Below are 13,845 nucleotides of genomic sequence, written 5' to 3' on the forward strand. Positions count from 1 at the left end.
TGAAGATGGTGTGATCGTGTGACTCATTATTACCCCCCCTCCCCTGTCTCTCAAACGATGCCCGGCCCTAACTTGTGTGGTTCATTGTCCATTGTTGATGAGGGTATTCAGAGGGCCATGCAGCCTTTTCCACTAAGTAAGTATACAATACATGCAACTATGTTTTTATATTTTCTAGAATCTGTCATTTAATCATTTATAATTTAAAAATGATCATTGATCATGTCTCATCTCTCTCTCACCCCCCCCCCCCCTCTCTCTCTGTCAGGATATTATTGTTGAGGGTATCCAGAGGGTCATGCAGCCTTTTCCAGTAAAGATAAAGGTATTATGATCATGTAATTACCAGTACTGTGATCAACTCAATCAATTATAATGTCTCAGTCTCACCTTTCTCTCTGTCTCCCCTTTTCTCCCTCTCTATCAAAGGTTGCCCTCATTTGTTTGAAAAGAAGCACTTTGCTTTTAACTGGAGTGGACTTCACAGGCATCCTTTTTTATGTAAGTAGTGAGTTTACAATCTATGCAACTGCTTACATTTTCTAGAAGATATTGTTACTATCTGAATCTATAGTTTATCTCACTTATCGTGTCTCATCTCTCTTCCTCCCTCTTTCTCAATCAGGATGCCATTGTTGATGAGGGTATTCAGAGGTCCATGCAGCCTTTTTCCAGTAAGTAAGTATAGGCCTACAATTCATGCAACTCTGATCATCTGAATCTGTCATTTAATCATGTATGACTTATCATTGATCATGTCTCATCTCTCCCTCTCTCTCTCTCTCCCCCCCTCTCTCTCTCTATCTCTCTCTTTCTCTCTCTCTCTCTCTCTCTCTCTCTCAGGAGATGCCATTATTGTTGAGGGTATCCAGAGGGCCATGCAGCCTTTATTACTAAGTAAGTATCAAATACATGCAACTATCTCTCTACATTGTTCTCAATTGAAGATACTGGACCAGTACTGTGATCATTTAACTCCATCAATTATCATTCTCACCTTTCTCTCTTTGTCTCTCCCTCTCACTCTTTTAAAGGTTGCCTTGTTTGAGGAGGAGATCTTTTCAGCCCAGTGGAGTTCACAGGCAACATTTTGAGTTACTTGTATACTTTGTACATATATTTCTATACTTACATTTGAATAATAATAATAATAATTTAATAAATTATTTGAAATTATACTTTGACTTCTATCAGAGCTTTTTCTTTGACAATTTCTTGTACTTCTACTGTAACTGTTACTTGAGTATGGAGATGTGTGTACTCCACGGCCACGTCTGACCACCAGGGAGTCAAGAGTGAGTGAGTACACTCGTCCATTTGCACTGGTACACTTGTCCACGGAACTTACTCATCTTTGTAGTGGTTTGGGGAAATAGTACGGTGGTATTGCATATTTAAAGGGGCCGCAAGGATTTCGTACTGGTGGGTGGTGTCCGACCGATTGTGGTGGGCCGGTCTGGGCCAAAAATGCCAGGGCCGATTTTTTGTCCCAGTCCAGCCCTGTATGAGGGTGTCTGATAATGTGCCTCTGGTAACTGGGGTTAAGGGCTGTGGTCATCTCCCTACAGTAACAGTTAACAGTAGCTGTTAACAGTAACAGTTACTAACATCAGAAGACATAGACTTAACTGTGGCTACATTACTTATGTATCTAGCTACAGCAACCAAAAATATTTTCATTTCAGCATCTCTCACTCCCAGTCAGAAAATGTCAGCTAATTCCGATGCTAATTTTCGCTGTGTTAAAGGAGTAGTAAAGGGGAAATTCATGTTTAGCCCTGTTTCAAGGTTACTTATGATCATATGGTTCAGATCAAAACGAAGCTAGCATTTTCGAAGTTGATAATTGCTCTACCACCGTTTAGGCCATACAATGGATGTGGATGGGCATCTTGAAAAATCATTCAAAAACATGTTAAACTCTCGATTTCAAAGACAAGAAGCTCACCGAGGGGATAATTGGTGTCCGTTGGTGTTCTGACATCAAATTCGCCGCAAAGTATGAATCCTGTAGGGTTTTATTGATAATTTTATGAAATCCATTTGACATGTATTGACGCGACCGTTAGATATGTAGATCAATCCGCAGAGGGGATTCAGGAAGCGGAACTACTTACGGTAGCTATTGTTATTGTTTATGTTGCTAGGCTACCTAGTTTGCGGAAGTTTACACACGTATGTGCTGCGACTAAATAGTTCCATGCTAAATATTTAAAAAAGCCTTTCCAGATGAACTAGAATCTTACTTTATGGCGAATTATATGTGACCGCCGCTGGTAATTTGGTCCTCAACTAGGCAAAGGTCATTTTTCAGTTTTTTACAGATTATGAAAGTGCAGATTGTAAGCTTTCAAATGAGGTCTCATACATTGAAATCTGAACATAGTTGAAGAAGATATGCTTATTTGAATGCTAGTACTGCCAAATCAACTTAGCTGAGAAATCCCCCTCCAAAGTTCTCCAACATTTTCACACCTCTGACTGCCAGGTAATGGGCGTGAACAATAGCCTGGTAACCGCACCCCCAGCCACTCCCCCACTGGACGATCTGTCATTATCTGTCAGAGTGGCTGTCAACTTGGGGTATTACCTGAGAGTGGCTGCCAAGTGGGGTGCTCTCTCACTGATGACCCCACACTCTTTGAGTCAGTATTAATCTTGTTCTTAACTGCATTCACAACACAATATAAGATGAAGTTCAAATTTAACGTTCTTTATTGTCACATACATGATATAAAGTACAAGCATAAGTAGTAAAGTGTACAAAAAAAGGCAACAGTCTAAGTGTTAAAGTGTACAGTCAGTTGTATGTTGTATAGACATGGTGCATAGTGTTCATTGTGATCAAGTGTACAACAAAGTAATAACAGTCCCCAGCTCAATACTCAAGGTAATAACAACAGTACTCGGCTCAGTATTCAATAGTCTGACAATGCAGTCTGTGCAAGTGTGGGCAAGTCTGTGCAAGAGAACAAGCAACGCTTCAGTATACAAACAGGAAAAGGCTGTGGCCTTTCTCCTGCATTGCTGTCCGTCCTGATGATCTGCAGTGAACCTACAAGCGGACAGTCTTGTTCTGAGCTGCTGTGGAGTTTGGCGGGGGACATGTGACGTCTCGTCCCTCATCAGAACAGAACTCTCTGATCTTGTCAAAGAGATACGTCTGTCTGGCCATGTCCAGTCCGGGTGGGGCTTGCACAAGAAGACCTTCTCTGGGGGGCTGGACATCAGGCTTGCGCAGTAGCTGAAACTCGACTGCCGGTGCATCACGGTGTTCTCTGGCCACAACCATGCCAGGGGCCTCATTTATCAAAGAGCGTGTAAATTCAGGTGTAAAAGAGGGCGTACGACGAAAACGCGGAAAATGCACAATGTAGCGTACGACGAGAATATTTACACGCTTTTCGGATCTATCAAAAAAGTCGTATGCCCTTTTCTGCACGAGAAATCCGAGACGGGCGGGGAAGAGAGCGTACGCGCACGCGCCCCGTGTTCCGCCCTCTCCACGCCCAAATCCAACCATATATGGTCAAAACTATGACGGCACAACGGGGATACCCCGGAAGGAACCGACATAATATAGCGTGGAGCATAGGGACAGATAAATACGTTTATGGAAAAACGCGGAAAGAAGAGAAACCTTTCGGAGACGGAGGTGCATGTGCTTGTTGGTGAGGTCCACGCGAGGAAAGAAAATCATCTTCGGAAGGTAAGCTATTTGTACGAGCCTACATTTGTCTGATTGCTCCTAGTTTAGGTAGCCTACTGTATGTTCGTGCATCCTGTATGTGGCGTAGGCTACACGGACATGCTGTATTATGTGTGAGGAAAGCAAACATTCCACACATTCTGTGGTAGGCTATGAATGATTTAGGACCAAAAACAGGGAACGATTATACAGATGACCACTTCATAATGTTAGACCACATGAAACATTTTCCCCTCTGGGAAATTTAGACTCTCATCTAAATCACCCGGGAAATCACACTTAAGCATTTATTTGGCTGCCAACAGAAAAACATATCAATTGAATATGGCTACACAATAAAATGTTTAATGCATAATCAAGTTAACAGACAAACTCAAAGAAAATGACTGAAATTGTTTCTCCAGACTCTGACGTGGGGTGGGACTCAGAGGAGGGGGAGTCTGCAGTGGTCCTTGACCTGACGGTCGTGCCCCCGCCGGTTGCAGCCTCTACATCCAGCGCACCAGCCTCCACCTCCAGTGCCATCTCCAGCGCCTCCGTCTCCACCGCCCACGCCTCCACCTCCGGCTGCCAGCGTCCCTGCCTCAAGGTTCCCTGAGGGCTGGGCTTCCTATCAGACGCTGTGCTGGAGGCTCATGACCCTAGAGGCCCAGAGGGAAATGGCAGAAGGGATTGGGGCAGTTGTGGGGCAGTTGTGCAGCAGTTGGTGGAGGTCACCACACTACACCACCAGAGCCAACAGGACATCCTCACTGCACTTCATTCCCTCACACATGCTGTCACGGACCTCACACTGTCACTCACTACCACACTCACGGACCTCACACAGTCACTCACTACCACACTCAAGGACCTCACACAGTCACTCACTACCACACTCACGGACCTCACACATTCACTCACAAACGCACTCACACACCTCACACAGTCACCCACCAACAGACAATAAAATGGTAGAAATGTGAACCTTACTTGTTTGTGTCTTCATAGCTGGCGCATGACCTCAGTGTGGGCCCTTTGGCCCCGCTGGTAAACCTCATGACGGGGAGGGGGCTGAGGGCTTGGGTCCTCATTTTGTGGTGGGGTCTTGACTGGTTCTCATTCTTATCAGCTTTGAATATACATCTTGGCAAACATAACAGAATGATGTACAAGGAGGGGACAGATACCTAGTGAAATTACTATTGGTTGCTAGTAAAAAGACAATAATGAGGGCTTGGTATAAGGTGGAACCCCCAACCAAGGAGCAGTGGCTGGGTGTTGTGGAGGAGATGTATGTTAGGGAGAGGTTCACGCATGCATTGAGGATGCAGGAAGGAAAGTTTGAAGGGAGATGGGAAAAATGGATGGATTATAGAAGGAAGTGTGATGATACCACTAGTATTAAAATTGTCATATTTGAGTAAGAAAAAAAAGCTGCATGGATGGAAGTACCCATAAGCTGTTATTGTAAGTTTTTATGTTTTATGGTATTGTCGTTGTATGGATGGAAAATGCTAATAAAGATTAAAGTAAAAAAGACAAAGAATATGTATCTTGGCTATGCACACACCAAGCCAGCCGTCACGCGCAGCGCCTGCCTCCAGTCTAGCCCTACCCTGCTGTGCGCCAGGATGAATGAGTCATGCGTGGAGCCAGGCCACCGTGCCACTACACTTGTGATGAGCATGTCGGCGTCACATATGATTTGGGTATTTATAGTGTGCACATTTTTGCGATTCACATAGACGTATTCATTCACTGATGGTGCCCTTATGTGGGTGCAGTCGCCATCGCCGTCACCTCTTTGGAGTTCTATCTCGGCCAGTAGGCCGAGTAGCGCCGGATTCATTTAGGCTCGCATTACGCACAGGAGGACTGTCATTTATATGCTTACCAAACAGCAAACAGGTCCACATGATCACATATTAATGACAATCTAATTTGTCAATGATTTGCGTTTGATGGAGTGCCTGCATTAAGTGTGTGACATATAGCGCGGAAGGGTTTGGGACAGCGCATAGGTACAGTTTGGGGAACAAATCCATATCGAACCATGAATGAGCCGGTTAGAGGACACGTCTAATCTTGCATTGCGATATATGTTTGTGCTGAATTGGCCTAGTAGCCTACATGATTGTGCGTTCATGAACTGTCGCTCTTATTCTCTCCGTCAAACATAGTAATTCACCGACGCACCACCTGCGTCGCCAGTTCCCCCTGTGTTCAAGAAGGGCGTAGAACACCGTGTAAATCGGTAGGACAAGTTGAGAGGTGTCCTACAAAAGCGCGGAGAAAGGCGACTAAATTTTCGCCCTTACGGCTTGATAAATCGCAATGTGGGGGGGGCAAATGGCGTACGCCTGAACTCGCGAAAAAGACCGTGTAAAAGAAGGCGTACCTCAATGATAAATGAGGCCCCAGGTCTCTCAGCATCAAAACTGCAATACAATAGAAGGAAGAAAGTACATTCAACTATTGCCCACATTACTGGCAGTCCATATAGATAAAATAGTACCAGAATGTGTTGATTAAATAGACTAGCTAATGCATGATAGGATGAACGTATTCTCACCTGTTGTGCAAAATCAAAGCTGTAGTGCATAGTGATCTTCTTGCTGGCTGGTATGGAGGGGCCAAGGGAGAGCTGCAAATCCTCACCTTTTTGCTCATCCTGTAACCAAAACAAAAAACAAAGGTGTCAGACTACCATACCTCTCATGCTCTCTCATTCTGTTTCTCTCAGATACCTAGCTAGATATTAGCTGCCTCGCTGGCTAGTTTAGGAACAAAGGGCTAGCTCACTAGCTAGCCATGTCCCTGTGCTAGACAGCTGGCTAGATATTAGCTGCCTTGCTGGCTAGTTTAGGAACGAAGGGACAGCTCAGCTAACTAGTTAGCTAACGTTAGCTAGCTAGCCTTTGTTAGTTAGTGCTAGTGCCTTTGTTATGCTAGCTAGACTTAGTCACTTGTTTAGAAAGGAGCTTCTGCTAAACGACTAACGTTAATGTAATATAAACAGCACAGATAGTATAAAGATCAGCTTACCCCAAAGCAAAGCAGAATGCTTGGCGGTGGTGTGAATCTGGTACGTCGTTCGACGTTTCGCTTGGGCAACTTGCTTTGTTGATACAGTCATCAAGAATAAAACTCCGTGTACGAACGAGTCCTGCTCTGCTGGAGTTTTAGCTGCTCTTAAAACTCTTTCCATGTCCTGGATGCCATCCCCGTCTTCTCTTTAGCAAAAGCTGTATCATCCATGGTTGAACTTGGGACTGAATGTAAACAAAGCCGTCGTGTTGGGGAAGGGTGGGGGGCGGAGAACCCGGAAGCAATAGCCAATGAAACCAAATCATGCTAATCGATCTGCCCGCCCCCAAACCCGACTCGAAATCAGCTAAAAACGAGCTTAGTTTGCAGACTAATTATACGTATTTCGTGAACCTAAAACTGTTGTCTGTTATAGTAAGTGGGTTCTTCACAACTTCAACTTTGGAAATACAAAAAAAAACAAAAAACAAAAAAAAACGTTTTTTTATTCATTTTGCCCCCTAGCGCATTTCGGGGTTTGCCGAGTTGCGGACCAAATCACCAGCCGCTGTCACATATGTCAGAACGCCAAACTAACACCTAGGTGAGTTTCTTGTCTTTGAAATCGAGAGTTTAACATGTTTTTGAATGATTTTTCAAGATGCCCATCCACATCTATTGTATGACCAAAACGGTGGTAGAGCAATTATCAACTTTCTCGAAAATGCTAGCTTTGTCAATGTTTTGATCTGAACCATTGTATATGATCATAAGTAACCTTAAAACAGGGCTAAACATGCATTTTCCCTTTACTACTCCTTTAAAGACCTCATATGCCCCATGCTTCCCCCCACCCTCGACCCCTTACAATTTGCATACCGTCCCAACAGGAGCACAGAAGACGCCATCGCCCATGTCCTCCACACCGCCCTCTCCCACCTGGAGGGTAAGGGCACTTATGTGACAATATTGTTTGTGGATTACAGCTCCGCATTCAATACCATAGTGCCCTCCAGGCTCCTCAGCAAGCTCCAGGACCTGGGCCTGAAGACATCTCTGTGTGACTGGATCCTGGACTTCCTGACGGAGCGCCACCAGGTGGTGACGGTGGGTGAATGTACCTCTTCCACATTGAGCCTCAGCATCGGGGCGCATCAGGGTTGTGTCCTCAGTCCACTCCTGTAGTCCCTCTACACCAGCGACTGGGCTGTGTCCTCAGTCCACTCCTGTAGTCCCTCTACACCAGCGACTGGGCTGTGTCCTCAGTCCACTCCTGTAGTCCCTCTACACCAGCGACTGGGCTGTGTCCTCAGTCCACTCCTGTAGTCCCTCTACACCAGCGACTGGGCTGTGTCCTCAGTCCACTCCTGTAGTCCCTCTACACCAGCGACTGGGCTGTGTCCTCAGTCCACTCCTGTAGTCCCTCTACACCAGCGACTGCGAGGGGACAGAGTCATCAAACCACATTGTGAAGTTCTCGGACGACACGGCTGTGGTGGGACTGATCTCTGGAGGCGACGAGTCGGCCTACAGGGACGAGGTGACCAGCCTGGAGCAGGAGTCGGCCTACAGGGACGAGGTGACCAACCTGGAGGTGACGAGTCGGCCTACAGGGACGAGGTGACCAGCCTGGAGCAGGAGTCGGCCTACAGGGACGAGGTGACCAACCTGGAGCAGGAGTCGGCCTACAGGGACGAGGTGACCAACCTGGAGCAGGAGTCGGCCTACAGGGACGAGGTGACCAACCTGGAGCAGGAGTCGGCCTACAGGGACGAGGTGACCAACCTGGAGCAGTGGTGCAGGGACAGCCACCTCTCCCTAAATGTCTCCAAGACCAAGGAGGTCATTGGAAGAAGAGGAATGTCCTCCCACCAGTTACCATCAATGGCTCTGTAGTGGAGAGGGTGGACACCTTCAAATACCTGGGGGTGAACCTCCAGGAGGACCTGACTTGGGACTGCCACACAACCGCAGTCGTCAAAAAGGCTCAACAGCGCCTATATGGCCTCAGGCGCCTGAAGAAATTCGGCCTGGGACCCCAAATTATCAGGGACTTCTACAGAGGCACACTAGAGAGCCTACTGAGGAGCAGCTTCACCTCCTGGTACGGCAGCTGCACCGACAGGGACCACAAGGCGCTGAGGAGGAGGGTGGTTCACACGAATGAAAACATCACTGTGTGTGACCTGCCCAGTCTGGAAGACCTCTACACCCAGCGCTGCCTCGACAAATCCCTCAGGATCATCAAAGACCACACCCACCCCCACAAAAGCCTGTTCTCCCCTCTGCGCTCCCAAAGAGTAAAGGGCTACAAGACCCCCAAATCTCGCACCAGCAGGCTAACGAACAGGTTTTTCCCCCCAGGCAATTAGACTGCTAAATGAAAGGAAAGTGTAGCTTTTATCTCTCTTATCCCTACTGTTTATATTGATTACTATGTATTTCTATCATTTAATTATATCACTGTTTTTAGTAATTACTGATTTTACCATATATTTTATTATAGTTTAATGCTTTTTAAATGGTCTAAATGGTTTTAATGATCAAGCTTCACAGCCAAAGATTTTCACATGTATGTACCTTACCAGTGCATCTAAGTGACAATAAAACTGAAACTGAGGAATCATCAGTGTAACTGCTTTAGCCACTGACCGCTACCATTAATGTTATGGAAGATGCTGCTAGTTGTTGTGAGCTCATTAGCTAAATGGCTATCCCGCTCTTATTATGCTGGATTAGCATTGAAAGCATTGGATCTGATGTGTCCAGGTGACAAGACCCATCTTTATTTATCACACATTATTTCATGTCATTTCAATTCACAGCTATTTCAGTGGCATGACTAGCTTCCGTCCTACCAGTCCTGAACAGAAACAAGCCAGCCTCACACATAAGCCAGGCTAGACCTGGCCTGGTTAATTCAGCACAGTAAACAATAAGAAAACATGACGGTTTGATATGTTGTGACAGGTAAACAAAATGCAAGGCAAACACTAATAAGTTACGAGTGTATGTTCGATAAGTAACTGACAGGAATTATTTTACCGTGTACAAATGGCCTCACTAATCCTGACTTTCAAATGCAGCCTAGCAATAGATGGGCCTCTCTTTACACACAAGCTAGAGTGTTAACAACAAAGATTCCATTTTCAAGTCTTTCCTCAGTGGATATATTGTATATATTTCAATTTTCAAGTCCTGAAACCCAGATGAGTCTCACCCCTGATCGGAGGTCGGAGGTCCCAGACTATGTGGCCCCAGGCCGTGTGGTGGTGGTCGGCCCCAGCAGGGCCTCCTCCGCCCGCCCGTGTTTCTCCAGGGACACCTGCAGCTGCCAGAAGCGCAGGTAGACCCACATCAGGCTCCCGTTCCTCCTCCGGTCCGTGTTGAGAACCGGGGCGCAATACCGGTCGTTCTCAAAGATGTCCCGTAGCCCCGCCTCCACGTCCAGCCCGGCCAGAGCCCGCTCCCGGCCGGCCTGCGCCAGAACCTCCCTCTCCATCTCCAGCCTCTTCTTCCGGGGCACCAGCAGGCTGCAGAAGGCCTCCTGCCGGCCCGCCAGCCCGTCCTCCAGCTCCCTCAGGGCGGCCTGGGCGGCGCGGTGCCAGGGGGCCGACGCCTCCCTCTCCAGGGCGGAGTGGAGCAGGCCCCCGGCCGCCCCACCCCGCTGCACGCGCCTCCTCTCCTGGCTCAGGGCCTCCCGCTCCTCCCTCAGGCTGCCCCGCACCTCCTGCAGCTGCTGGCTCTGGGACGCCACCGCCTGGCGGTAGCCCTGGGGACCACGCAGTCACTGTCATGGTTATACTCAAGATTCAAGATCTCTTTATTGCCATCTATATGGTTCAAACATACTAGGAATGTGACTGGGTTAACATGCGCTGTTCTAGACCACATAGGAGGGGGTGCAGAACAAGTCAGGACAGTGCAAAAGACAATGACAATTGTATAAGAATGATATGGTATAGTACTTGGCACTTCTCTCCTACCTTACCCCCTCCATCCTCTCCTCTCCTCTCCTCTCCTCTCCTCTCCTCTCCTCTCCTCTCCTCTCCTCTCCTCTCCTCTCCTCTCCTCTCCTCTCCTCTCCTCTCCTCTCTTCCCCCCTCCCCTCCTCCCCCATCCCCTCCTCTCCTCTCCTCTCCTCTCCCCTCCTCCCCCATCCCCTCCTCTCCTCTCCCCTCCTCCCCCCTCCACCACAGACAGAGGCTGTGTTCCAAATCGCATACTTCTACAGTACTTTTACTACCAGTACGTACTACAGCTGCCCCTAGAAAGTATGTACGTTGGATGCAGTACGCATCCAATTGAGACATACTACCTTGTCATAACATTGCGCCTTGAAATTTGACTATATCGGTCGCAGTCCATGAAGCGACATTCATCCACATGTGACGTAATTTCCACTGTGCAATGGATTGTGGGTCAGAATAGACAGAAAAGTGTGCTGGCTTGCATACTGCAGAATACGACCGGATGTAGTAGAACATCCTGGTATTTTTGCCATACTGCATGTGGCATACTATGTATTGGGACATACCACATACTTTTTTGATTTTCGATTTGGAACGCAGCCAGAGACTAGTCTCAATGCTTCTGCGCGCACACACACGCATGCACACACACACGCACGCGCGCACATACACACACACACACACACACACACACACACACACACACACACACACACACACACCTCTGCTCTGTTCTTCTCCTTCTCCAGCTGCAACTCCAGCCGGGCCGCCTCCCTCCGGTCCTCCCTCAGCGTCTGACGGTACTTCTTCTCCAGATCGGCCCGGACGGCCGACATGTTCTGGTCATACCGGGCCTTCACCTCTTGGACCTCCTTCTGGGACTCCCGGGACCAGATCCACCCTGGGAGGGGAGAGAGGGGGAGGATGGAGTGAGGGAGGGAGAGATGAGGGAGGATAGACGCAGAGATGGAGAGGGTGGTGGGAGAGAACCAATTAGTTAGGAATGAACTGACATGAACATTTTAGCCGATACCAATAACAGATATTAACATTGCTATTATGGCTGATAACCGATATTTACCGATGTCGATATGATCTGTATAAAAACGCATTTATATGATAATCAAATGTTATACATACTGAAAAACACATGTAAACACTCTAGTCTAGTATCTCTCTAGTAGTAACATTTGGAAAAGCCGATAAATCATAGATTTACCACATTGTTTCCTCTCAAAAACAACACACACGACAACAGCTAGACACTAAAGCATTACTGAACGAGAAGCCGTGGGATGTCACGGATATCGCCACGGCTAGCAGGAGTGGTTAGTCACGACGCACAGCGGAGCTGTTACACCCCGCTAGCCGTGGTGATATCCGTGACATATGGCTTTCAGTTCCATAATGCTTTTATACAACGGTTGCCACATTTATCCGTCAATATTTCAAAAAGAAAGATAATATGAACTTTAAATAAATGTATTTTTAATGGAACTATTTGTTAATCATTTGCGGATACTTCCGCTGAAAAAGGGAACGTTGCCAGGCAACGACAATGCTACAGCACATCTTTGTAAACATTTATCTGGACGTTGCCACGGCTACTAATAAGAGGTGGATTTATATTAAAAGATGTGTGAACATTGCATTTTAGCGTAGGGATATCGTGGTTATCACGGCTGGAATGCAAACTGACCAATAGAGACAATGGACCGAATCTATACCGTTGTATAAAAATAATTATCTGTTCAAATCGTCCCTGTTTTGCACATCGGACCGATAACAATATATTAAAACATGACTAACATCGTCTGAATGATACCAATATGATTGCCGATGCATCCCTACAATTAGTAGGATCTGTCTTGTCTGTATTTTTTCTACAAAGTCAAAGTCGTTTTTTCTGATCATACAGCTTGTGACACACACAACACACGTGTGTGCGCACACACACACACACACACACACACACACACACGCTGAAGCCATTACACCGGTGGAATGTGTCCTTTGCATTTCTATAATCCCAGCTGTCCTCCTCCAGGGACAGCCAGGAGCAGTGGGCAGCCTCATCAGTGTCCTCCTCCAGGGACAGCCAGGAGCAGTGGGCAGCCTCATCAGTGTCCTCCTCCAGGGGCGGTCAGGAGCAGTGGGCAGCCTCATCAGTGTCCTCCTCCAGGGACAGCCAGGAGCAGTGGGCAGCCTCATCAGTGTCCTCCTCCAGGGACAGCCAGGAGCAGTGGGCAGCCTCATCAGTGTCCTCCTCCAGGGACAGCCAGGAGCAGTGGGCAGCCTCATCAGTGTCCTCCTCCAGGGTCAGCCAGGAGCAGTGGGCAGCCATCGTTCATGGCGCCCGAGGACCAAGTCCAAGTGCCCAGTCCAGGTCCTGGAGAGCCTCTCTTCTTCTGCATGTTTTTCATATTGGGTTCTTTATGGGGGAAACCCTTACGAACACGGGGTGAACATGCAAGCTCCACACAGAAAGGCCTGAAAGACCTTCTTGCTGTCAGGTCACAGTGTTCAACACTGCGCCACCGTCACGCACCGGACTGATTTGGGTGTTCAGTGTCTTTGCTCAAGGACACTTGGGCACGCTGCCGGGAGCTGGGATCTAACCGGGGACCTTCCGATCCCCAGCCGGCCACCCTACCTCCCGAGCCATGTACAGCATCGAGAGACGAATGTTGACAGTGACTGTGGTTTGATGCGGGTGTGTGACATATCGAGTCATGACAAGACAGGAGAACATGTGCGTCTTTCCCCTTTCTCGGCCCCCTGTAGCCATGCTTAGTTGTGTAACGCTTGTGTAACGCTTACGAAAGGCAGCCAGCCCGAGCAGGGGCACCAGCAAGGCGTAGTTCCATTTGTTCCCCTCGCCTCCTCCTCCTCCTCCTCTCCCTCTCTGCTCCGGACGGATGTTCCATTCCTGCGGGTCGTTCAAGTTGTTCATCTACGTTAGCCAGAAAAGAAGGGAGGGTTGTTTCTCATGTGTTTATTGATAATGCAAATGACGCTGCACAAATAGCCCCGTGCAGACAGGCCGTGTGTTTGTGTATGACGGGCTAGGGCCACAGTTTGACAGCTGTCACCTGTTCACAGCTCGTGGTGGCCCGTGCAAGCTTTCTAATCGGTTTCTAATCGGTTTCTAATCGG

At 47.7% G+C, this 13,845-nt stretch overlaps 1 protein-coding gene across 1 annotated transcript; it reads right to left on the minus strand.

Annotated features, from left to right (window-relative positions):
* Nucleotides 1–9,664: 9,664 nt before the first annotated feature.
* Nucleotides 9,665–13,642, minus strand: LOC311326369 (coiled-coil domain-containing protein 127-like; the record flags this gene model as incomplete). Its single annotated transcript, XM_084459259.1, has 3 exons — nt 9,665–10,490; nt 11,412–11,590; nt 13,510–13,642. 3 exons carry the CDS (start codon nt 13,640–13,642, stop codon nt 9,966–9,968), a joined length of 837 nt encoding a protein of 278 aa, XP_084315385.1. The 3' UTR covers nt 9,665–9,965.
* Between the last annotated feature and the right edge of the window lie 203 nt (nt 13,643–13,845).

The sequence above is a fragment of the Borostomias antarcticus genome (genome assembly GCF_949987555.1).
Source record: "Borostomias antarcticus genome assembly, chromosome: 27".
NCBI lineage: Eukaryota > Metazoa > Chordata > Actinopteri > Stomiiformes > Stomiidae > Borostomias > Borostomias antarcticus.